Source organism: Homarus americanus, unplaced genomic scaffold (assembly GCF_018991925.1).
Source record: "Homarus americanus isolate GMGI-L3 unplaced genomic scaffold, GMGI_Hamer_2.0 scaffold26452, whole genome shotgun sequence".
Classification (NCBI taxonomy): Eukaryota; Metazoa; Arthropoda; class Malacostraca; order Decapoda; family Nephropidae; genus Homarus; species Homarus americanus.
Genome location: NW_024716523.1, coordinates 2,592 through 27,096, shown reverse-complemented (window position 1 = coordinate 27,096; position 24,505 = coordinate 2,592). Strand labels below are relative to the sequence as shown.

Below are 24,505 nucleotides of genomic sequence, written 5' to 3'. Positions count from 1 at the left end.
TTGACAACGAGAAAAACCCTGAAACATCAGTCAAATTCAATGTAACCGTGGAAAAAAATTGAAAAATTTTTAACGTGCGTGCTGGATATATATATATGTCAAACAGTAAGCCTACTATCTACTATCTATTCATAAGGGAGAAATGGATTGGCTGTCTGATTTTAGAGAAGAAGAAAAACCTGAATTAAGACTGCGTATCTTAGACAGTTTAATCTTCGGAAATTTTGACATTGATTGGCTGAATGAATATTATATACGACCTAAATTAGAAGGGAGTATTTTAGACCAATTACTCGAATATATAGATCTAAATAAACTAGATAAAGAATCTACTATTAAATCTTGGAGAATACGACATGGATTGGGTGAAGATGAGGATATATGGTATGGTTATAAGTTTAGGAATTCAAAGCCTGTTAAGTATATTGTTAAACCAGATACATATGACTGGAAAAAAACTAGAGGAGATGATACGCCGTGGTCTACCACCTGGTGTCATAATCATTTCATTCCATGGTGTATTCCATGTAATGCTCCCAAGGCATTTTGTTCCTGTTTCGATAATCCTTATTCATTATCAAGTCAGTGTACAATTTGTCTTTTACACAAAGAAAATTTATCAGGTTAAGTAAGTTTTTTTTCTATCTATGTTCTTTTAATTAAAGTTGATTTATTTAATAATAATGTTGTATCACTTCCCAAATATTTATAACCTATCAATGGCTTCGATTATAACTAATTTTAAAAGAATTTTAATCACAGATAATTCATTCAATTTTAGTTTTTTCAATAAACCTCGAAAAATGATGTACCCCATGTTATTATAAGGAAAAAAAAGAAAGTAATTCGTATAATAAATTTTATTTTTAATTAATAATACACATACTCTAATTTCGTACCAGAACACCTTAAAGTAATAAATGGTAGTATTATTAACCACTTTACGGGATTGGATAAAAGCAGCAGAGGAGAGGAGTTTGAAGAAGAAGAAGGAGGAGGAGGAGGAGGATATAATGTTATACGTTTTAAACAATCGTTGTCTAGGCTATAAACAAACGATAAAAATGATACAGCCTCCTTCATTGATATGGGATTAATAGAATAACATGGAGAAGGAGGGGTAATACAAATGTATTTTTGAAGAATTTTAGGTCTAATTGTTAGTAGGATTGATTCTAGTTGTCGAAGACTAGAATATCCTCGCCTCTGGGGATCACTCGTTAAAGTTATTTTAGTCCTTTCTTCTTCAATATGAAAAATTACATATAATAAAATACACTGTCTCCCAGAAGACCTCCACCAACATTGATTTTTAGGAATATTTAACGAAGAAACAGTTTCTAAAAAGCTAGGCCAGATATCAGATATATCTATTTTAGGTATGAGGGAAGTTTTACAGGCGCTAAAATTATATACATAATAACCCATCGACCTGTATTTTTCATATAAACTAAACCGCTCATCTTCTAAATATTTTTCAATTAATCATTCTATGTATAGACCATCACCACCTTTCCTTTTTACTTGTTTATTTTGTCTTTGAATATTATATTCAATTAATATCGCCTGTATTAAACAATTAATTATCTGACCTATATCAGAAATAATACCCTCTGATCTGTCTATTGAATGAAGCTGAGGATTGAAATTTGTTAGTGGACACATTCGAACACTCTTTCTGGGAAGTTGTTTAAATGGAATAAGAGGTATCAAATTGTAGTAGGACACGTGTGTGCCTGCTTCAGCTGTCAATATACCCGGCTGAATTGTTTCTATAAAAATACCAAAACAATAATGAACGCTTGTTGTTGATTTATAAGTGTGGAGGGGACGTAGCTTTATACTGCGTATAAATTTCTCTTCTTCTTCAGTATCACTTTTATTTTTCATTATTATATTAGTAAACCATTTCTCAGTAATGGTTAATATTTTTTCGGGTACATTAATATTGTGATCGCGTAAAAGAATTAATATATTCTGTATTAATTGCATTTTATCTGTGTGGTTCCTCACATTCATCTTTTTCTTAAATCCACTAATTTTACATTTATCCTCCTGTTTGTCTTTTTCTTGAATAGCCATATAACGTTTCTTACTTATCATGACGAGAACTCCGTATGACTCTTCATACGCCAACTATAAATAACGAATATTATCGTTATCCTTTCTTAAATTATCATTATAGAGTGAAGCTATAAATGGACCATCACCAACAGTACGGGGTAATGATAGAAACAGAGAGTCGGTATCACCGTATAAAATTGTAGCTCCCTCGCTCTCAAAGAAATTACGCGCCTTATTTAAATGAGAGCGCCCATATCCTGTTACCATCGATGGAACTATTGCATCTTCAAATATTCCTTGGGATGCCATGGCACCATAAAGAGAATTAACCATGACCTTACATGCATTAGCCTGAGTAATTAAAGATTTAGATTTCAATATTTTACGTGTTTTAATTAAACTTTCGCATATACGGCGAAAAGGAGACTCGGTATATGGTTGGTCATTGCGTACCTTCAAGCTTAGGTAAATAAAATAGGGATCTTCGGCCATCTCAAGTACATTAAAAAGATCTCGTTCATGCGAAGTTAAACACATAAATGTTTCGCGGGAAATACGAGTCACAAAACCCCGACACAAATTATAATCTATAATAATACTAGGATATAACGAGGCAAAATCTAACACGTGAATACTTGTCGTGGGAGTACTTTTATGAACACCCACAATTGGATCCAAAACAACCGCACCTTTGTATGTATTTTTTTTACCAGTATTCATATGTTGTTGTTGCGTAAATGTATGTCTTGCATATTTATGAGTCATGTCAAGACCAATTTCTCCCCATAATCCATTGTGTTGTCTTTTCTTAAAAGCAGGTATATTATTAAAATCAATGGGGGCAGTTAAAATTGAATTACAACTATTTATAACAAACCGACGCACGATATATGTTGTGTTTATATGTAGACATTGATGAGGATCTGTATCCGCTTTTTGAGATAAGTTACAAGTAATTCTCACTAGATTCAAGGGTCCATTTATTTGAGTTACTAAATCTACATCTATAGAACTGTAATACATTAAAGTATCAAAATCCTTTTCATAAATATTAATCTTATTATTTTCTTCGAATGCCTTATACATTTTATTAATTATTAAAATATCAAAATTAACTTTGCCACGTCCTAAAATAGCTTCAGCGCACGCATTGAGACTATCTGATGCTGGCTCTATAAATTTACCGCTTGGAAAAAATCGCTTTCTACACAGCATAGTATCAATACTTAATATCCATGGAGGTGTTAAATGGGGTGTCAGAGAGGAGTTACAATAAGATTGAAATGTAAAATAATCAGTCATAATGTAATCCGGTAATAGTTTATTTAGATCTATATATTCGAGTAATTGGTCTAAGATACTCCCTTTTAATTTAGGTCGTATATAATATTTATTCAGCCAATCAATGTCAAAATTTCTGAAGATTAAACGGTCTAAGATACGCAGTCTTAATTCAGGTTTTTCTTCTTCTCTAAAATCAGACAGCTAATCCATTTCTCCCTCATGAATAGATAGTAGATAGTAGGCTTACTGTTTGACATATATCCAGCATGCACGTAAAAAATTTTCAATTTTTTTCCACGGTTACAGTGAATTTGACTGAAGTTTCAGAGGTTTTCCCGTTGTCAATACCCTTGGCCCACATATTGCAAGTAATTTCAACTGTGGTGTTAATTTCATCTTTAAGAATCAGCTGCAATGCAACTATAGGTTTCCTATAGCCTGGTAGGTTTGTATTGGAGAAGAAGGATTTGGGGAAACCAGGACCGTAGTAGGAGTGAATTCCAATGAATGTGCAAGACACCCATATAACCTCTTGCATGGTATTATTTTCTTCGAAGTAGATTTGTTTAATTTTGTCTTTAATTAGTTTGGGCATCTGGTTGGGTAATTCATTAATGTCATCGTAAGGATCAAATTTAGTTGTTCTATTTGTTTTCCCATTGTAAGACAATATGATGCAAGGAGATGTTGTGTTGTAGTTCCAAACATTTTCTGGATTACATTCATGTCCCAGTATTTTCTCTGGCAAAATACAGACTTGTGTAGCATTTGGTTCAACTCCTGGGGGACATTTAATCACCTGTGTATCATCAGCTTTGGTAGCATTGTTGTAGTAGTCTATAAAAAATTGATTTAGAGAAGATATTTCCTCTTCATACGTGCTCTTCTGATTAGGATTAAACTTTATATTTCCTGAAGGTATGACAAACAAACCCTCTTTCTCTGCTGTCACAGCAGAGTTACATGTTACAAAAGTCACCACCACCACTATTAGACATACAACTATGAAACAACCACCACCACTTATTACAATTGTTGCTTTTTTGTTTGAAGATATTTTCTCTTTAAGGTATAGATAACTTTTCCTCGGAGTTTCACTTGGTACTGTTATCATATTTCTAGACATGTTACCTTACCAAAACATCTTCTTCCTTTCTTCCTTTTAGTCGTCCAGATTGATATAGCCAGCCTAAATGTCAAAGTGTGTCTGTCCAGTCATATCGTTGTACTTTCTTTATATATAATGGTGGTGGGTGGGTTGGACAGACAGACAGACAGACAGACAGACAGACAGACAACTACCTGCCTCGGCCTCAAAAATAAAAATTAAAAATAAAATTTATTATACAAATATATATAATCCCGATTTCTTACTTCTCGAATTACTTTCTTTTTTTTCCTTATAACAACATGGGGGTACATCATTTTTCGAAGTTTATTGAAAAAACTAAAATTGAATTATCTGTGGACAAAAAAGAACATTTAATTACAAATTTAGGAAATATCTTTTCATCCATTAATAATTTACAAGTGATAGGTATTGATGGGTCAATGTTTTTTCATGCCTATGCTGTACCTAATGATAATGATAATAAATTATTGCCACAAACAGTTGTTGATATTGAGAAAGCGAGTCATAAAGTCTGTAATATTATACTTAATTATATAAAAGTCATTATACATATTTTAAATAGTGGAGATTATTCTAATAATAATAGTAATAAAACAATTATTTTATATTTTGTTATGGATGGTCATTCGAATGTTGAAAAAAATAGGAAATTGTGTAGTGAGAATAGAGATATTTTTTCAAAAATGACAATATCCCAAAAATTGGAATTGGAAAATTATACAACTGATTTATTAAAAAATATATATTTAAATAAAATAAATACATCATCTTACAACTTTAAATTGTATTCAACAGCTGGAATATCTTATTATGAAAGACTCGAAGGAGAAATTGCTCTCTATCGGTTTATTAATAAAACATTTATTGAAAATGAAATTTATAATAGTTTTTCTGTAATTATAAGTGGTGATTCTGATGTTACTGCTATGACTATTTTACGGAATGAATATAGACTCTTACTCATCCACCCTTCCTTCGGTACTAATAATAGAAAATCAATTGGTTTAGGAAATTATAATTCAATGATAAAACATATGGGGTTCAATAGTGATCAATGTCTCCGATATTTAATTTTACATTTCACATTTTTTGGTAATGACTATAATGTTGGTTTAATTTCCTGTTGGACACCATCTAAAGGAGAAATTATTTTAAAATCTATAATGGAAAATGAAAATAATATTTTGAGTATATATAAAATTTTTTGGAGAAATCGATCTTTAGGTGATGAGTCTGTTATAATTCAAGTATTTGGATGTACTGATGTAATTAAAGAACACCATTTTAATGTTCTTTTAAAATTAGTTATAATCGAAGCCATTGATAGTATAAAATATTATAAATATTTGGGAAGTGATACAAAAACAACATTATTATTATATAAATCAACTTTAATTAAAAGCTTACTAAAATATATGAGAATATAATATTTTTATTTTTTTGAAACAAAACTTACTTAAAAAACTGAGAGACAAATTGTACTGACTTGATAATGAATAAGGATTATTGAAACAGAAACAGGAACAAAATGCCTTTGAGTAGGCTTACTGTTTGACATATATATCCAGCACGCACGTTAAAAAAATTTCAATTTTTTTTCTACGGTTACAGTGAATTTGACTGATGTTTCAGGGTTTTTCTCGTTGTCAATACCCTTGGCCCACATATTGCAAGTAATTTCAACTGTGGTGTTAATTTCATTGCAAAGAAACAGATTCAATGCAACTATAGGTTTCCGATAGCCTGGTAGGTTTGTATTGAAGAAGAAGAATTTGGGGAAACCAGGAGCGTAGTAGGAGTACATTCTACCGAATGTGCAAGACACCCATATAACCTCTGGCATGGTATTATTATAGAAGTACCATTCTTCTTTAATTAGGTCTTTAAGTAGATTGGGCATCTGGCTGGGTAATTCCTTAATGTCATCGTAAGGATCAAATTTAGTTGTTGTTGTATTTGTTTTCCCATTGTAGACAATATAATGCAAGGAGATGTTGTGTTGTAGTTCCAAACATTTTCTGGATTACATTCATGTTAGTAGTGCTCTGGCAAAATACAGACTTGTGTAGCATTTGGTTCAAATCCTAGGGGACATGCAATCACCTGTGTATCATCAGCTTTGTAGTAGTCTATAAAAAATTGATTTAGAGAAGATATTTCCTCTTCATACGTGCTCTTCTGATTAGGATTAAACTTTATATTTCCTGAAGGTATGACAAACAAACCCTCTTTCTCTGCTGTCACAGCAGAGTTACATGTTACAAAAGTCACCACCACCACTATTAGACATACAACTATGAAACAACCACCACTTATTACAATTGTTGCTTTTTGGTTTGAAGATATTTTCTCTTTAAGGTATAGATAACTTTTCTAAGGAGTTTCTCTTGGTACTGTTATCATATTTCTATACATGTTACCGTACCGAAACATCTTCTTCCTTTCTTCCTTTTAGTCCAGATTGATACAGATAGGATTCCTAAATGTCAAAGTGTGTCTGTCCGGTTATATCGTTGTGCTCTTCTTTATATATAATGGTGGTGGGTGGGTTGGACAGATGGAAGGACAGACAGACAGACAGACAGACAACTACCTGTCTCGCCTCGGCCTCGAATGTCCGGTCATATCGTTGTGCTTAAAATAAATAATCTAAAAATTAAAATTATATTTTTTGTCAGTCGAAGTCGGTCGGTCGATTTGTCTGTCCTATCCCATAATTTTTTAGAACCCTGCCTGTCGTATATATATTATATATATAATTAATAAAAAATGGATGGAAATATTATATATTATAACATTTGCACTAGCATTAGCTATTATTATAATAATAATGATAACTGAAAAACCTCTTTCTTTTTCTTTTCCACAATTACTCGAAGAAAAAAGTGAGGATTTAATAAGATATCTTACATATATTGACAATTTGATATCAGATATATCGGATAAAATTACAGAAGGAACAGATTATGATATAATGATTACTGGTCTATGTAATATAAGTGAAAAAATTAATAAATTTTTAACTATAACAGACTCAACCATAATAGAAAATGTTAAATCATATTTAAGTTTATCTGATAAAATCAGTGATTTACAAAAAAGATTATTAATGAGCATATTTAAAATACAAACACTTGGCGTATTGTACGAATTGAATGAAAAAGCCCTAACTAAAGAAACAAAAAACAGAATTCAGTCTAGCTTATTGTATATAAATAATTTTAATATTATAATACCAGATTTAAATATAGCTGATGTATTATTAAGACGAGATAAACGTTTTTGTATAATGCAAATACTCCAAAAAGTATATAGATTAAAGGGAATAACAATAGAAAATTTAATTATAAATAATGAGAATGAGAGAAAAAAAGTATTTAAGATATTCCGTACTTATTTACCTGCTAGGGGATACAATAGGTTATATAATACATTTAGAAAATACAATGGATTAAAAAATGAAATTACATTTGATGATGACCAAATCAAAAACTTAAGCAGTAATATGTCTGCTTCACAAAAACTTATTGAATTGGTAGATACTACATTGTCCATTATAAAGAGTGTTGAATTGTTGAATAATGATGATAATATGGTATTATTTAATGATAAAGAGATACCTTCAATAAATAATTGTAAGGAAGAAATATTCCAACATTTTTTAAATATAGACTACAAAGAGAAACTGATAGAGTGGTTATCTTCAAATTCTCACGAGGAAATAAAAAAGTGGCATAATTCTAAATAAAATATAGAAAAGTGGTATAATGAATACTAAGCAGCAGGCAGCCAAAGGATAAAGGATACACACTACTATTGTGGTGGTGGTGGACTCCATTTTAAAAAGTTATTTAAATTTTTCTCCATATCTATATTTTGAGTAACGCACTTTGTTTTTCTTATTGTATTACTAAAATTATTTACGTGACTTTGAATCCATTGTTTAGCTTCTTGGGTTTTGAAATCAATCTGTTTATTTTCGTACATTATAGTAACATTAATTCCATTATCAAATTCCCAAATAATGTTTTCGGGTAAAGCAAAACTCAATAGTAATGCCTGTGCTTTCAATAGTGATATATTTCTAGCATTACGTAAAATATTATGTTCTTCTTCTCTGTTTGTAATGTGATTAGTTTTTATTAAATTTGTATATATTTTATCGTAATCAATTGAAAAGCTTCTTATTAAACTGAGAGTTAAACGATTAATTTGACTATTTAGACGGGTACAGGAAAGATTTTTTGGGGAAATACGCTTATTGGTGGTATTGGTGTAAAATCGTCTATGGTCAGAGCATAACAGGTCTGTCACATTTGGTCGAATTTCATTTGAATAAAAATTCATAACATTTAATTTTTTATCAAATCCAATAATAAAGTTTTTGGAAATTAACTGACATACATTATTGTAACTTCTACAGAAAATGCTGTTTCTCTTTTTTAATTGTAAAGTTTTAATGTTCTTATATAAAGACGACATTTCCCAAGTATCCAAATAATTCACTTCTAAATTAATCTCCTCCCCAAAACCGAAAATGGAAGTATTTTTTATATTGCAAACTATAAGCGATCGTAAATTGGACAGTTGACGTAGTATTTTATTGTCACCGTACACCCAAGCACAAATAATATCATATTTATAAGTTAATTTTTCAATATCAGAATTGAACTCCCTTATACTATTTTCATATTCATCACTAGAAGCCGTCGCTGGTATAGAATAGTGCAACTCATCATCGTCGTCGTTTACAATGTTAAAATTTTTATCAACAATTGCAACAGATGCCTCTGTTAATATATGATTCACAGACAAAATGTCATTGTCTCTGTCTCTATTAATTTTTTATTATAATTTATAGAAATTACCATGTAATAATTATAATTATTTGTTGTACTAATACTAGAATTAGAATTAGTTGTTATTGACATGTTGTTTTCACTTTCATAAACCTCCTCATCAAATAAACTCATTGTAGCTATTTTGTATATAATTTCTAAACTTTATTTTTATTTACTGTAAATAAGAAAAAAAATAAAAAAGGAATTATAAGCCGTTGCCGTCAAATTATTCAATGGTTAATGACATAAATAGAATATTTGAATTAAATAAAATAAAAAAACTTAATGAAACACTTCTTCAACTTTATTCTAATAATAATAGTAATAATAACTATAATACGTACAATTTTAGAGTGGTCATGTCAGTTTATACTACCAACACAGATAATGATGTAATTATTAATCAATTTATACCTCCGACAACATTTTCCCTACAGTTAAGACAAAAAATATTATCTCCCCAAAACATACTTTGTAATTTTCTAATAGGAAAAAAAGATACATACAATTTATTTTATAAGTTTCAACAAAAAATTGGTGAACATAAAGATGGAATAACAGTAATTGCGAATTTAGTTACTCCAAATTTTAATACTGGTTTATGGATTGATAAAGCTAACTTAAAATTTATTGGGGAATTAATAGCTAATTTTTCCTTAAATATTATGCAAATGAGAAATATAATTAATAAAATGTTTATCTATAATAATAAAGTTATTAATAATCCTACAGAATTTTTAGAAATTGTAAAAAGTGAACCTCAATTATTTGATTTCTGTTCATACATCTCTCAAGACAATCTATTTTCTCCATATAATGTATATATTACTAAAACATTACAGTTGTGTGATGATAATACTTGTTTATAATTTAAAAAATGAAAGCTATTAAAGAATTTGAACTGGTTCTAAAACCGTTAGTTTTTCAGAGAGAAATTAAACCCTTTGTTACTAGTATTTTTAAAAAGAGTATGACGACAGGACTCCGACAACTTAAAGAGAGTATAAATTTACAACCCTTAAAAACAAAAGAAGGGATATTGTTTAAAACAGAAGTTTTAAATAAACTTGAAAACTCTACAAATTTTAAAAGATCTCTTCAAGAGATACTTATGGGAGATATTACAAATAATTCTGCCAGAGAGCATATTATATTAAATTATCCTCACAACACATATTCAAAATATATTCAAAATTGTAACAAAATGGCTCAAGATTTGGGTTTTAAAAATGAAATGGAATTTAGGGATTTTATAGATAATTATAAATCATCACCTCTAGAAAAAAGTAAATTGAATAAAATTTTTAAAACCTTTAAAGAGTGGGCTGCTAAAAATCCAGGGAGTATTTTAAAATCTCTTTTAGTCGTTGCAGTTGCCAGCACCTTTATAGATTTTCTACCACATTATAATGCTCTTAATACAGGATGTTTTCGATACGAAGTAAATACACAACAAAATGGTATTCTCAAATATGTATATATAGATAGATATTGTGATAATAATGGAGGAAATTGGAATAAATACACAAGAGGCATATACATTCTTCCTCCAGATAGTCATCCTCTGTCGAAAACTAATGCTTGGGATTGCTCATTTCAACCTAGTACATTTTTCGAACAAAAGATACAGAAGGTATTCGTAATATGGGATGTAAAGGAATTTGTGATCCTTATAATTTTAATTCATTATCTTCATGGGTTCCTGGTTACGATCAATGGGAGGAACCTTCGTCATCATCATCTTCTCCAAATTTCATGTACCGTTGTGAAAAGGGTACGATTTTACGTTCATTGGGTGAAATGACAGGAGATACTCTAAGCCAAATAGGTCATGGTCTTCTTCAATCATCTTTATGGACTGATATTCCCCCCAAAAAATTTTTGTTTTGTGGATTTATTATCCTTATAATTATATTTTTTTATGTATTATATTTATTAAAATGTTTGTTTGTTAAAAATTAATGGGGTCTATTATATAAGCGTCTTCTATAGGGTACACATTTAAAGTGTACCTCACCATCATTTTCATTATCCTCAACATCGTCGTCGACATCGTCGTCGTTGTCATCTTCATTTATCTCATCATCATCATCATTTATCTCATCATCATCATCATTTATCTCATCATCATCATCATTTATCTCATCATCATCATTCATATCGTCACTATCAACATATGATGAAGTAAATTTCTGTTTACTCCTGTGTATACCAGAAGCAGAAGAAAATTTACTACACTGGTTACTTGTTTTCGGGATAATTTTACCGTTATTATTTAATATTCCTTTCTTGTACTGGTTTTTATAGGCATACAAAAAATCTTCACCATATTTTCCAGTATAAGAATTAATTTCTTTTTGAGTTAAGTTAGGTCTTATATATGCAAAATATTGTTGTATCGTAGGAATTGTATAAGAGAGTTTTGAAATCCATACTTCAATAAACTCGGATAAAACTCTTAGATGTAAATCTTCTACATCTTTCTTCCGAAAAATCTTTATGTTCTCATTACAAATCTTTGTATTTTTTAAATTGGATAAAATTTGCTTCATTATTTTGGTATTAAATTGTGGTGGTTTAGTATTTGGGATCCAATAATATTTCTGTACAAACACATTATTAGTAAATTCTTTATTAAGAATACGTCGTAGGCGGTACACTTCATTTCGCATAGTTGTTGTAATTCTATCTTCAATATATGGATTCTTATTATAGTTTAAATCCAGACGGTTATCAGTATTATTTACAAAACTTAAGAAGTGACACATTAATGTTAAAACCCAAGTATAAAGTTCCAAATTTATATCTTCAGGTGATCCTATTAAATTCATATTTTCTGATATTTTCGTTATAACCTCATTTCTTTTAATATTTGTAACAACATCCTCCAATATTTTATGCCTTATATTAAAACAGTTAAATCCTATTACATCATATATTTTTCGTATTTGCAATGATTCACCTTTTAAATTTTTCGGAAATTTAAGAGGAAATTTGAAAATTTCTTTTCTAAACAACCGGGTGGATAACCTACCTCGCAAATAATTTTATTTGAGAGAGAAATTAATCTATGAATATGAATGAAAACTGGAAGTTTTTCTCCGGGGAAACATAAATTCATATCATATCTTTTATTTGGTAATTCATCATTTTTAATTTTTATATAAAAATTGGAATTTATATTATAATGAACCTTATAAATGTCCTTTTTCATTTTTATAAATATTTATTAGTTTTATTATTAGTTTTTTATTATAAAAAAGGAAAAATAATGTCGTCGTTGCAACAACACCAATTAATAAATCGAACTGCTCCAGTATATTTTCATAATTTTCAATTTTTAATACACTTTCCACGTATTTTAAACAAAAGTATTCTTAAAAAAAAAATAACCCTAAAGAACCCTTTTTCCCTGGAGAAGATTTACCCCCATTTTTTAATATTCACAGATTGGTTTTACTCTCCAATTTAGGACTTTTACAAATACAAAAATATATTTTTTTACAAGAGAGAGTGGTTAGGTTTCCTCTAACATTCCCTTCGTATGTAGAAGGACAAAAATTACAAATGCAAAAATTATATACCTTAGTGGGATTTAATGGTTTTCATATTAAACATAAAATTTTTGCTAATATAGTTAAAAATATATTTGATGATAATACAAACAATAATGATATGAATTACATTCGACAAATGTTAAAAATACCATTAAACCAGAACAACAACTTTTTAATTTATAATTGGGTTTTAACCCTAATGCTTCATTTCCTTTGTATAATAAACTACAATGGTAATTTAGGAATTGGGGAGATTATTAATAAAATTATGCTAAAACAAGCAGACCCCCTGCGAGCATTATCACAACAACATGAAGCCATTGTTGGGATTTATTATTGGATTCCTTTTTATAAACCACCGGGTTTTGACTCCACAATGATGACTCAAATAATGGATAAACTGAAAAATACAGTTATTATGCAAGATGATAAAAAAAGAATTACACAGACAATGGCCGAAAAATTACATATAAAAATATTAAATGTATTTATGGAAGTATGGCTTCATAATTATCGTATTAGTAGAAGAAAGAATATTCCTTATTTTCCAGAACTACGTTATTTTATGCTTATAACACCGTCCCTAGATGATGATATTTATGATTTTCTACATAATGAATATGGTGGCAATTTTATACGTGCATATGAAGAGCGATATGCTAATACTTTTGTTGCACCTAATGGTCAAATCTTACCCCAAACAGAATTTCCCCAATTAATGGGAGAAAGTGAAGAAAGTGAAGAAAGTGAAGAAAGTAGTGAATGACTTTTATAAGATTTAATTATTCAATAATTCTCTACTCGCCCATCATCCCTTCTGTCTTGTTCTTTAGTATTAAAATAAACCAATTATATATATATATATATATATATATATATATATATATATATATATATATATATATATATATATATATATATATATATATATATATATATATATATATATGTATATATATATAAATATACTAAAAACACTACTATATAAATAATTGTTGTTGTTGTTTTTGTTGTTGTTGTTGTTGTTGTTGGTGGTGGTGGTGACAATTCTTTTTCATACATAATCATATAGTATGTATAAGCTTGTATTAATTCATCATAGTTTTCGTAGTTTTCTAATTTTTGGTCTATTCTTTTTGTCCTTAATTGTTCATCATCGGCCGATACTTCTGTATCTTCTATTTTTTTTTGGTTATCCCCCGTGTCTGTTGTCATTGATGTTGATGTTTTTGCATAATTAATATCTATATTTATTGATCTGCTCATTTCCTTCCTCAATGGAAGTGTTTTAAAGTATTTGGGGACCAGTATTGTATCTTCTAGTGTTGTTGTAGTTTTCCTCGAATCACCGGTGATTACTCTTGTATCTTCTATTACAGTTGTAGTCGAATCACCAATAGCTTTTATAGTCGTTTCCTTTTCATAACCGGTAGTAGTGGTTTCCCTTATATCACTTGTTATATCTGTATCTTTAATAATAGTCGTCGTTTTCTTTACATCGCCTGTGGTCTCTTCTATTTCATCAGTCTTTGTGTCTTCTTCAACTTGTTTACCACCAGGTAGAGAGTATGCCCGAGGAGCTACGTCACCAGAGGGAACTGACGGCACTATTCTTGGACTTCGCCAAAAAGTATATGTTGTATAACCGGTTTCATAACTACTACGTTGTTTTAATAGACAAAATACTATTAATCCAGTAATTATAGTCAGATTCATTATCAAAAATTTTGCCAAAATTTTCTGCTAATATTCAATTCTCTTTCAAGGACTACAACTGTCGGACCTATTCTTCTACAACAACATTGTTCATACGCACATTATTAAAGTTTTCTTCTTCTAACTCTATTATTCTGTTTCTTTTATTAAAATAAAATGAAAAATATATAAATACTGTAAACATTCCAATTATAATTACAACAATTCCTGCAAATTGTCCAGGACTAAATAATACTGTTGTTGTTGTTGTTGTTGTTGTTGTTGTCATTGGTTCAGAATTTATTGATATCGTTGTAATTTCATCAAAGTTAAACACTGGTTCAAAGCTGTTAGACACTTGTTCAATACTCGTTTCCAAACTTGCTGTTATTGATTGTTCAGAACTTGTAGAGGATTCAGAACTTGAAGTTGTTATTGTTGTTGTTGTTTCAGGTTGTTCACTTGGTTCAGAACTTGTTGTTTCAGGTTGTTCACTTGGTTCAGAACTTGTTGTTTCAGGTTGTTCTGTTGGTGGTTCATTTGTTTCAGAACTTGTTATTGTTGATTGTTGTTCAGTTGTTTCAGTTATTATTATTGATTGTTGTTGTTCGGTTGATTCAGAACTTGTAACTTGTATTAGTAATAATAAAAGACTACATCTTAACAACGATCCAGAAAACATAATGATAATCTGGCTGGCTGGCTGGTAGTCTGGGGAAGATTTAGTTTTACATTACTTTATATGTATGTATAAAATGGTGTTCAGATGCCAGATACCACCATGTCATTTTCATTTTTACAACTCTGGATTTGGATTATCAATGTTATATTTTTTTAACCACTCTTTTAGTGGTTGTATTTTATCTAGTATTTTTAATAATATCTGATGACATGAATTAATGATTTGTTGCCTCTCGCGCTTAGTAAATAATAATATATTATTTTCTTGGAATATGTTTAACATTTTAATCCACTTTAAAATATACAATGATTTGTCTACCAATTTTTCCTGGATTTCAGTAACATTAGCATCACCTAAAACGTCGTATACACTCCACGTAGTACCTTCATAATTAATATTATGTAGGTAATTATTTCTTTGTAATTGTTCAACTTTTGGAATTATTTCTTTATGTGCATTAAATTCATCGTTAAAGATTGTAATTAGTGTTTGTAAGTCATCTTCTTTGTTAGTTTCTTTTAAAAAGTGCGATATTCTACTTAATCTATATATTTCTCTTAATAAATTTATTATATTAAAACGTTCAAGCCGTTGAACGAGTTCAGTAATATATGAATCTGGTAGCATAAGATTAAAATTATTTATATACCCTAGATTAGACTGAATTGTTTTATGGGCTTTAGTTAAGTGTTTTTCGTTTAATTCATACAATACGCCAAGTGCTTGTATTTTAATTCCGCAGATAATTAAATTTTTACGTAAATCATTGAGAAAAGTTGAAAAATATGATTTATTATTTTTCATTGTGTTTGAGTAAGGTCTGGTTGTATTGGTTGCAGTTATAAATTTATCAATATTGTCATCTATTTTGCGTAAACAAATAAGTTGATCCTCAAAATGTTCAAAATATTCTTCATTATACCAACACGTATCTATAACATACCTTATATGATAAAGATGTTTTATTAAATCCTCACTTTTTTCTTCTAATTGCGGAAAAGGTTTTCTATAGCCCATCAATACTATAATAGCTAGTACCGCAATAAGTGTTATAATTCTATATATTATCGTAGTCGTAGTATTAATTTCCATTTTTTATATGTTTGTTAAGTTTAATAATTAAAAATATTTAAAAAAAATAATCACGCCATTTCATTGTTTTATTCTTAGCTTGGTGGGAGGTACAGAATAAAAAATGAAACTGTCAGGAGATTCCTACTAGTATTTTAAAAACTCTTTTCTCATTGGCTGGCGAAGGATGTTTATGGGTGGAGCTCCGGTTTTCAGGTTTGTCTATTCTATGATGTAATGTAAATATCAGTTTGTCCTGTCTGTGTGGATTGAGAACATTGTTAAGATATTTCGTCCAGTGCAAGTAAGTAATAATACTAGTATAGCTTTCAATAAGCTATAAAATTAAATTTATATTAATTACAACTGCTAAAGAAGCAGCCTAATCATTTTTATTTTTTTCTACAGAATAATTATCGGAGATGGTTGCTACATATAAAACTATGTATGCTGCACGTTCATTTGTCCGTGTTCCAGGAAGTGGAATTACCAAAGTAGCAGCGAAGAAATCAAAATCTTTATGCTGGGATCTTGCACGTTCCTCAACAGTTGCTGCAGCTATCACAGTTGAACCAATGTTACCATCTGCAATATCAATAACAATAGAATCCTCAAAATTAATCCAGAAAGATGGACAAACTGAAAAAAAAAATGAAACTCGGGAAAGGTCGTACGGGGATCAAAATGCTGCTGCTGCTAGTAGTAGCAGTGAAGTTTATAAATTAAAACAAGAGCTTGATAATGTAAGACGACAAAATCAAGATCTTCAAAAGCGATTACAACTATTTCATGACCTGTTTAATGACAAAAAGCGATTGGTAGTTATGATCAAGAATTGGGTATCAGAAAATTAACAACATCTCTACCTCTACAGGCAAAGAGTATTGGGTTTTGGGTTTTATATCTATAAGTGTAACAAGACTGTGTTTTTTATTTCTTCCCTCGAAAGAAAACGTTATATAATTAATATTTCTCCATCTTCATTTTCTGATTGATTATTATTGGTATTACTACTATTTGTTATATTAGTTGGAGTGGTGGTGAGTGTGGCGGGTATATCAGTGGATTGTTGCATAAATAGTGGTGGGTGTGATTTTAGTAATACATTTTTATCAGGTATTATTAATTGATTAGAATCATCACTTAATTTATTTAACACATTAATATTTAAATGCCTATACCGGCGACTCGCTGCTAAATTAGCATTAACCCCCCAAACTAATTCCTTATCTTTCAAAAAACTTTTTGTATAATACTGGTCAGTACTTATCGTATTCTCTCTTATCTCTCCTGATTTATCATCCCCACTTTTATTACCCTCTCCTCCTTCTTCTTCTTCTTCTTCTTCTTCTTCTTCTTCACATTCTCTATTTATAATTTTATCTGTTGTATTCCCTTGATTTACATAATGAGAAATAAACTCCTTATAACTAGAATGACCTAATATTTCACCTATAATTTTTAATGGCATAATTGTATCCTTTGACATTTGTTGTGATAACATATTAAAAATTCTAGTTGCATAATCAGCTCTAATAGAATGTAAACCAGCACCTTTGAGTTGTTCTTTTTCAGTTTCATAATTTGATTGTTGTTTAAATTTTCTATTCTCAGCAATTAAATGTAAGGATTTTCTAAATATTTTTTGTGTACTCTGATAACTTACATTAAATATCCTTTCATTCAAAAAGGGCAGAAATGACTTGTTTCCTTGTTTTTTTGCATTTAATTTAAATTCTAAATATGGTATTAGATACTGTGTAAAAAAAATAAAGGGTTCACCATGAAATATAGGAATATTTCGGTCGTTTCCTTCTTTTCCGTAATAAATGGGTAAAACAATTGACTCTGATTGAGGATTATAACTGTCTATAATATTTTGATAGGTTAATTTTTCAGTTTCCTTAGCTCCTAATCCTGTATGATATATAAGAATTAGTTTATAAATATGGTCTCTATTAATACGGCTGTTATTCCAAATGTGAATAAGAGTGAGAAATTAGAAGACTGTTGAGAATTGGTTTATTATTTCTCCTAAGACTACCACATAACTTTGGTAGAGCTAATTCTACACCTAGAATAGGACCAATTAAATATTTATTTAGTGTTCGTATATTTGTTTTTCTTGTCTGAAATTTAATCTTACCATCTTGATTGAGGTATGTGTTATAATCTTCAACTATTACTGTAATTAATAATGCTTTCCTTCCTAGTTTATCAACTTTGAATCGTCCAAATTTTCTTATAATACTTTCATAGTTTCTTAGACTAACCTGTTTAAGCATACGAGTTCTAGTATTACCAACAATTGTTCTTTTGGTACGAGGATTTATATATGGTTTATTATATTCATTTTGGAGACGATCTATATCATTTTCATTAAAATAATTTATTAATTCTTGAATAAATGTATTTTCCATTTATATATTTTTTATTTTATATAAAATTATTTATTTGTGAATAATATTGAAGTTTTATATTTTTCATTTTTATTCTATATTAAAAATATAGAATAACAAAATGTATATTAAATATAATAAAAAAGATTATGAAGTAGAAGTAAGTGATGGAGATGAAGATGGTGATAATAAAGATGATAGTAGTAATGAAGGAGACGACGATATAGAAAAGATAGATTCTATTAAAGAAGATATGGTGGAAAATGTAGATTCTAGTAGTAAAGAAGCTGGTGGTGAAATAGATTCTGAAGATGATAAAGAAGTAATAGATTCTAGTAATATAGTTTCTAGCAGTGAAAAAGGTGGTGGTGTTGAAGAAGAAGAAGAAGATTCTGAAAATGGTAAAATAGATTCTAGTAATATAGTTTCTAGCAGTGAAAAAGGTGGTGGTGTTGAAGAAGAAGAAGAAGAAGATTCTGAAAATGGTAAAGAAATAATAGATTCTAGTAATATAGTTCCTAGTGAAAAAGGTGATGGCGGTGAAGAAGAAAAAGAAGATTCTGAAAATGGTAAAGAAGTAATAGATTCTAGTAATAAAGTAAGTGAAGAAGATTATGGTGATAAACGAGATATTGATTCTGACATAGAAGAAATAAAATTAGAAGATTCTAGTGTCGGTGTCAATAATGTAAGAATATGCAGCAGAAAACGAAGATTTTTATCAGGAGGAGAAAGAGGAGGAAGAAGAAGTAATGAGGAAAATGAAAGCAGAACTATAGTTTTTGAGAGAAAAGCAGTAAAAGAAGAGCAACTTTCTAGTAGTGGAGAAGATGGTTTACAAAGAAGGAACAAAAGAGCAGAAATAGAAGAGGGAAGAACAATAGTAGAGAGAGGAGGAGGAGGAGGAGGAGGAGGAAGTGGTACTGGTGATGATGAAAGTGATGATGAAGAAAGTGATGAAAGTGGTGATGATGATATTTCTAGCGAATTAAAAGAATTAAAAATATCTAAAATAACAAATTTAATTAATTCTGAAATATCCCGTATATTAGTAATAACAATACTCGTACTAATTATATTAGCTATGATGAATTTACATTGGTCTTTCCTTTATATTATAATATTAATAATATTTATAATGAAACCAGTTATTAGTAAAAACATAGCAATATTATTACTAGATTATTGGGAAATTGAAATATAGATTTTAATCTATTTACACATTTTAATAATAAATAATAGTACAATCAATTATTATTTTTTTATTTAATTTTTTTTTACATTATTTGGGATACTTAATGTAAAAATGTACAAGCTAATTTGGCCATATTATCTACATAATCGTGTTCTTTTAATCCAATATGTGCTGGTATCCACAAAAAATTTATTTTAAATTTTTTGTACATGTTACTATAATTATCTAAAATGTATTGTAATCCACTACGAGAGTCACAAATAATTAATCCATTACATTTATTGTAAACTAAATAATTTATAGCATCCTTAATTCCTTCCAATTCACAACTATTACAATCAATCCAATTATTCAGACGACGCATTTGGGTTGCAATACATTTATTATATTTGTAAACAATATAGGCACAACCAGCTGTTCCATCCTGTTGTACAGATCCATCAGTATATATAGTAACTAACTCAGTTGTACTGCTGGTACTGGAAAGTTGCTTGGTAAGTTGACCAATTTGTTTAATAGTATTTTTCTTCTGTATATGTTTGGGATTAAATTTATTCGTCCTAGTATAATATACATTTTCAGTTGATTTCATTATCATTCTTCTTTTCTGGAAAAATAAATAAATTTATTTCACAAACCAAATAAATAAAGCTACCAGCCTTAATCTTAGGAAAAAAGGTTGCAGTTTTGGTTAAAGTTTAAGTATGATAGATAGATCTTATTTCTATTGGTGGTGAATTAGTACCAACAATGGTCTTTCGTCTCTCGGATCCTAATGAACTCTTCAACATGGCTACAACAGGCCTGGGTAAATGGGAAGGGCAATGCTTCTTGTAGTAAGCCTCTACCTGTAACCCATCTTTAGTCATAGAAAGCCATATGTCATAAGGTTTGTACTTATTAGTAATGATTGATTTCAAGAAAATTTGGGCGTCAAAGGTGATATAGATCTCTCCGCCTCCTTGACATTCAAAACCAGTATAATCACAACCGGCGAGCATTTGTATGTAAATAAGGCGGTCAGTCATTGTACACCATCCTACCGACAAATTCAAAATCTGTCCAAGATACACCATCATCAGAGTGGTAGATGTAATAAAGACGATAGATCGACTTCCTCTAAGTTAATCTTGAAATTTTCCAGTTCTCCGTCCCTCCACTCACACATTTCCCAGGGTGAGGTCCGTTTGTCTAACATGTCTTAATAGATTAAGACAGTTCTAATTACTCGTAAATATATTGGACGACACTTTTAAAGTTAAAATGAGTAGAAATCATATTAGTGTTTTGTTGTAAAAAAACAAAATAAAACAGTGTACTGTATCGTGTCTGTCTTGTGTCTTGTCTCTCTTGCAGCCAATGTTAAACTAACTAGCAACCCAGCGTCAAGCAAGTTGCCACCACTACCCACTACCACTTTTTTTACCAAATTTTTTTAATTTTATATTTTTTTTTATTATATATTTTTTTTTATAATATATTTTTATTATTATCATCTTGATGTAAATCTGAAATATCTGAATCTAAAATTTCTTGTTTGTTAATATTAAGTAGATCATTCCGTTTTTGTGGAAAAGCATTTTTCCTTTTACGTTTTGATGTTGAGGAGGAGGACGACCACTTTTGCGCTTGAGGAGGAGGAGTTTGTATGGTGGGAGGTAATAATTGCTTTGAATTCCTTTTCCTTTTTTTTAGTCCAATATATGCATTAATAAATGGTTGAATTTTCTTTGTATTTGGAGGTACTTTTGTAGTAGTTGTTGTGGTTGTAACAGTGGATATAATACAATTATCTCCTTTTCTTCTTTTAAAAACTATATTTTTTTGTTGTTTTTTATACTCCTCCTCTTCTTCCTCTTCTTCTTCCTCCTCTTCTTCTTCATCTTCATCTTCTTCCTCTTCTTCATCATAATCTCTTAAATCATCTATCTCTGTATCTTTATCTTTATCTTCTATATATTTTTTATCCTCATCTTGTATTTTTGAGGATTTATTATTTTTAGGTGGTTGAGTCATGGGCATTGTAGTTTTGTGGTGGTATAATAAACTACAACATTTGTGTTGTTTATATATACTAAGTTTAAAAAAAAAAAAAATCAAAATAAATAATATTTTCATTTTTTTTTGTAAATAAGAAAATTTTTTTATAATATCTAATAGGTTAGGATAAATTTTATCTGGTCGAGCCCTACAAATTTGTTTAATATTTTGGGGATTTTCAGTACATAATAACACCTCATAAATCATTTCGTCTTCTAAATGTGAATAATTATATTCAATAAGAGAAATTGATTGAGGAACTCTATTATTATAAAGTATTTTTTTACCTTGAATAAAAATATAATATGGAGCTAATTCATTTTTCATTTTATCAGACAGTAAACACAAAATATCCATTCGTTCAGATGCTTTAAATTCAGAGGATACTATATCTACAATTGCTAAAGGATTATATTTATGTTGATTTGTTTTATATAAATTAGTTTCAACTACAAAAAGAAAATCAATTAAAATATGAACAAGGTACTCATTCAATAAATGAGTATAAGATATACTTGATATTTTTGTAGTAATACAAAAATGTTGTTGTGAAAATTGTAAAATACCACATTGTCCATCTAATTTTGGAAGTCTATATTTAAGAATTTTTTTATCATAAATTTTTTGAGTTTTTAGATTTGTACTATTAATATTATTATCCCAGACTTCATTTTCCTCCCTTATGTGAATAGGTGTACTATCCTTATGAAACTGTTTCATCTCTAATGGAATGGGACTAAGAAAAGCATTTAGTCTCCATGAAGCATGCCAATATAAAGTTCCTGGGCGTTTTGTTTCTAAGGGGACTCCCTCTGAATTTAAAAGGAGGGGTGGTCCCGTTTTAATTTCACTCAAATTTTCATTTTCCAAGATCATAGGAAAAATTCTAGTATGGTCATTAGGTTTATAACGATGGTAAAGGATAGTTTTTGTTTCATAATCGTGCAGATATGTTGTTTTTACACTTAAACTGGTCCCTTCTAAAAATGTAGCTAATCCAATTAATTTAGGACCAATGGTGTCACCATCACCATTAGTAGTAGCGCTTTCCCAAAGTTGTATAAAATAACTATTTTGAAAAACTTTTCCTTCTAAATTAGTATATACAATTTCCAAAGTCTGTGTATCTCTTCGAAATATAAGTGATTTATCTTTATTTTTTTTATATTGTATAAAAAAACTATTTTTATTAGGATCAATTATTAAACGATAATCATTTTCAACCATTTCTAAAACACGAGAAATGTAATTAGACCTTGGTGTTGATTCGCCTGGTGTACCATTTAATCGCACTTGAACTAAAGGGTGGGTTATATCAACAAAACGCCGACATTCTGTTTCTGTATACATACTCTCTATTGTGTCCTTATAAATAATACTACTTGGATTGTTAATTTCTTCCATAATTGCTGTAAAACATATTGGAATCTTGTGGTGGGATAAATTCCTATCTGACATAACTGTCACACTTTCAATGCTAATTGCTACATATAATTTAGCCTCATTCTTATACATTGAGTATTTTTGTGATGCGTAACCTTTCAATATTTCATCTCGGAGTTGTATCCGTTGAGAAACAAATATAGTACAAATTAATACCTCATCTAATATTACTGAAAATTGAACTTTTCGTCGATTCATTATTGTGATATATTAGAGGAAATCCAATCAAATAAATATTTATTATTACTTTCTAAACACTTTAATTTTGTTTTAGCGGCGGCGGTGTTATTTCTTGAAAAATATTCTAAAATAAAATTATTATCCACATATTCTGGCGATAAACTGTTTATATTCTCTTGTAACTTATAACTATGAAAACTTTTTAAAACAGTTTTCAATGCATATATTAAATGTTTCCAGATGTTTTCATAAATTTTTTTAAACAGAACAATAATTTGATCATCTTTTTTTAATACTTTCAATGTATTAATATTTTCAATAAACTTTCGTTTTTGGGTATTGTCTAAAATTACTTTTTCTCCCAAAATTTCTAATATACATATTTGCCTTTTTAATTTACTCGTATGGTCCTTATTACCCATTTCTAATAATAAATATTCAGCTATAGAATCTAAAACATGAAATAAGAATATATTGGTAGAAATTATATTTTTCATTTTATTAATTATTGAATTATCTGTAATATTAAATTGATCGATAATTTGATGGATAATATTATTAATTTTATTACTAAATTTTTGGTTTATGTTCATTTTTCTAGTTTATATTTTTTAATTTTTTGAATAAATTCCCCCAAAATATGTATTTCTTCTATAACGGCTCCTTTTAAGAAATTTTTGTTATTTTTATTTATAGTTTTTGTAAACGCACCAATTATAGATGTTGGTGCATATCCAATAAGATGCATACAACCGTAGTTATGAATTAATCGCGTTATTTCTACAGAATGTTTTCCATATAATACTTGAGTTTGACATAATCCATATGGATTCATACAGGAAGGATGACTTAAATTATCTATAATATCATTTTTTGTTTCTTCAGTCTCCTGGTTATTTACTACCCCAATATTTTCTCCATT

At 29.1% G+C, this 24,505-nt stretch overlaps 1 protein-coding gene across 1 annotated transcript; it reads right to left on the bottom strand.

The window, feature by feature from the left end:
* Window positions 1-3,631: 3,631 nt before the first annotated feature.
* On the bottom strand, window positions 3,632-4,474 carry LOC121858163 (sodium/potassium-transporting ATPase subunit beta-like). The gene has a single exon (XM_042354378.1). The coding sequence runs from the start codon at window positions 4,472-4,474 to the stop codon at window positions 3,632-3,634; it is 843 nt and encodes a 280-aa protein (XP_042210312.1).
* Between the last annotated feature and the right edge of the window lie 20,031 nt (window positions 4,475-24,505).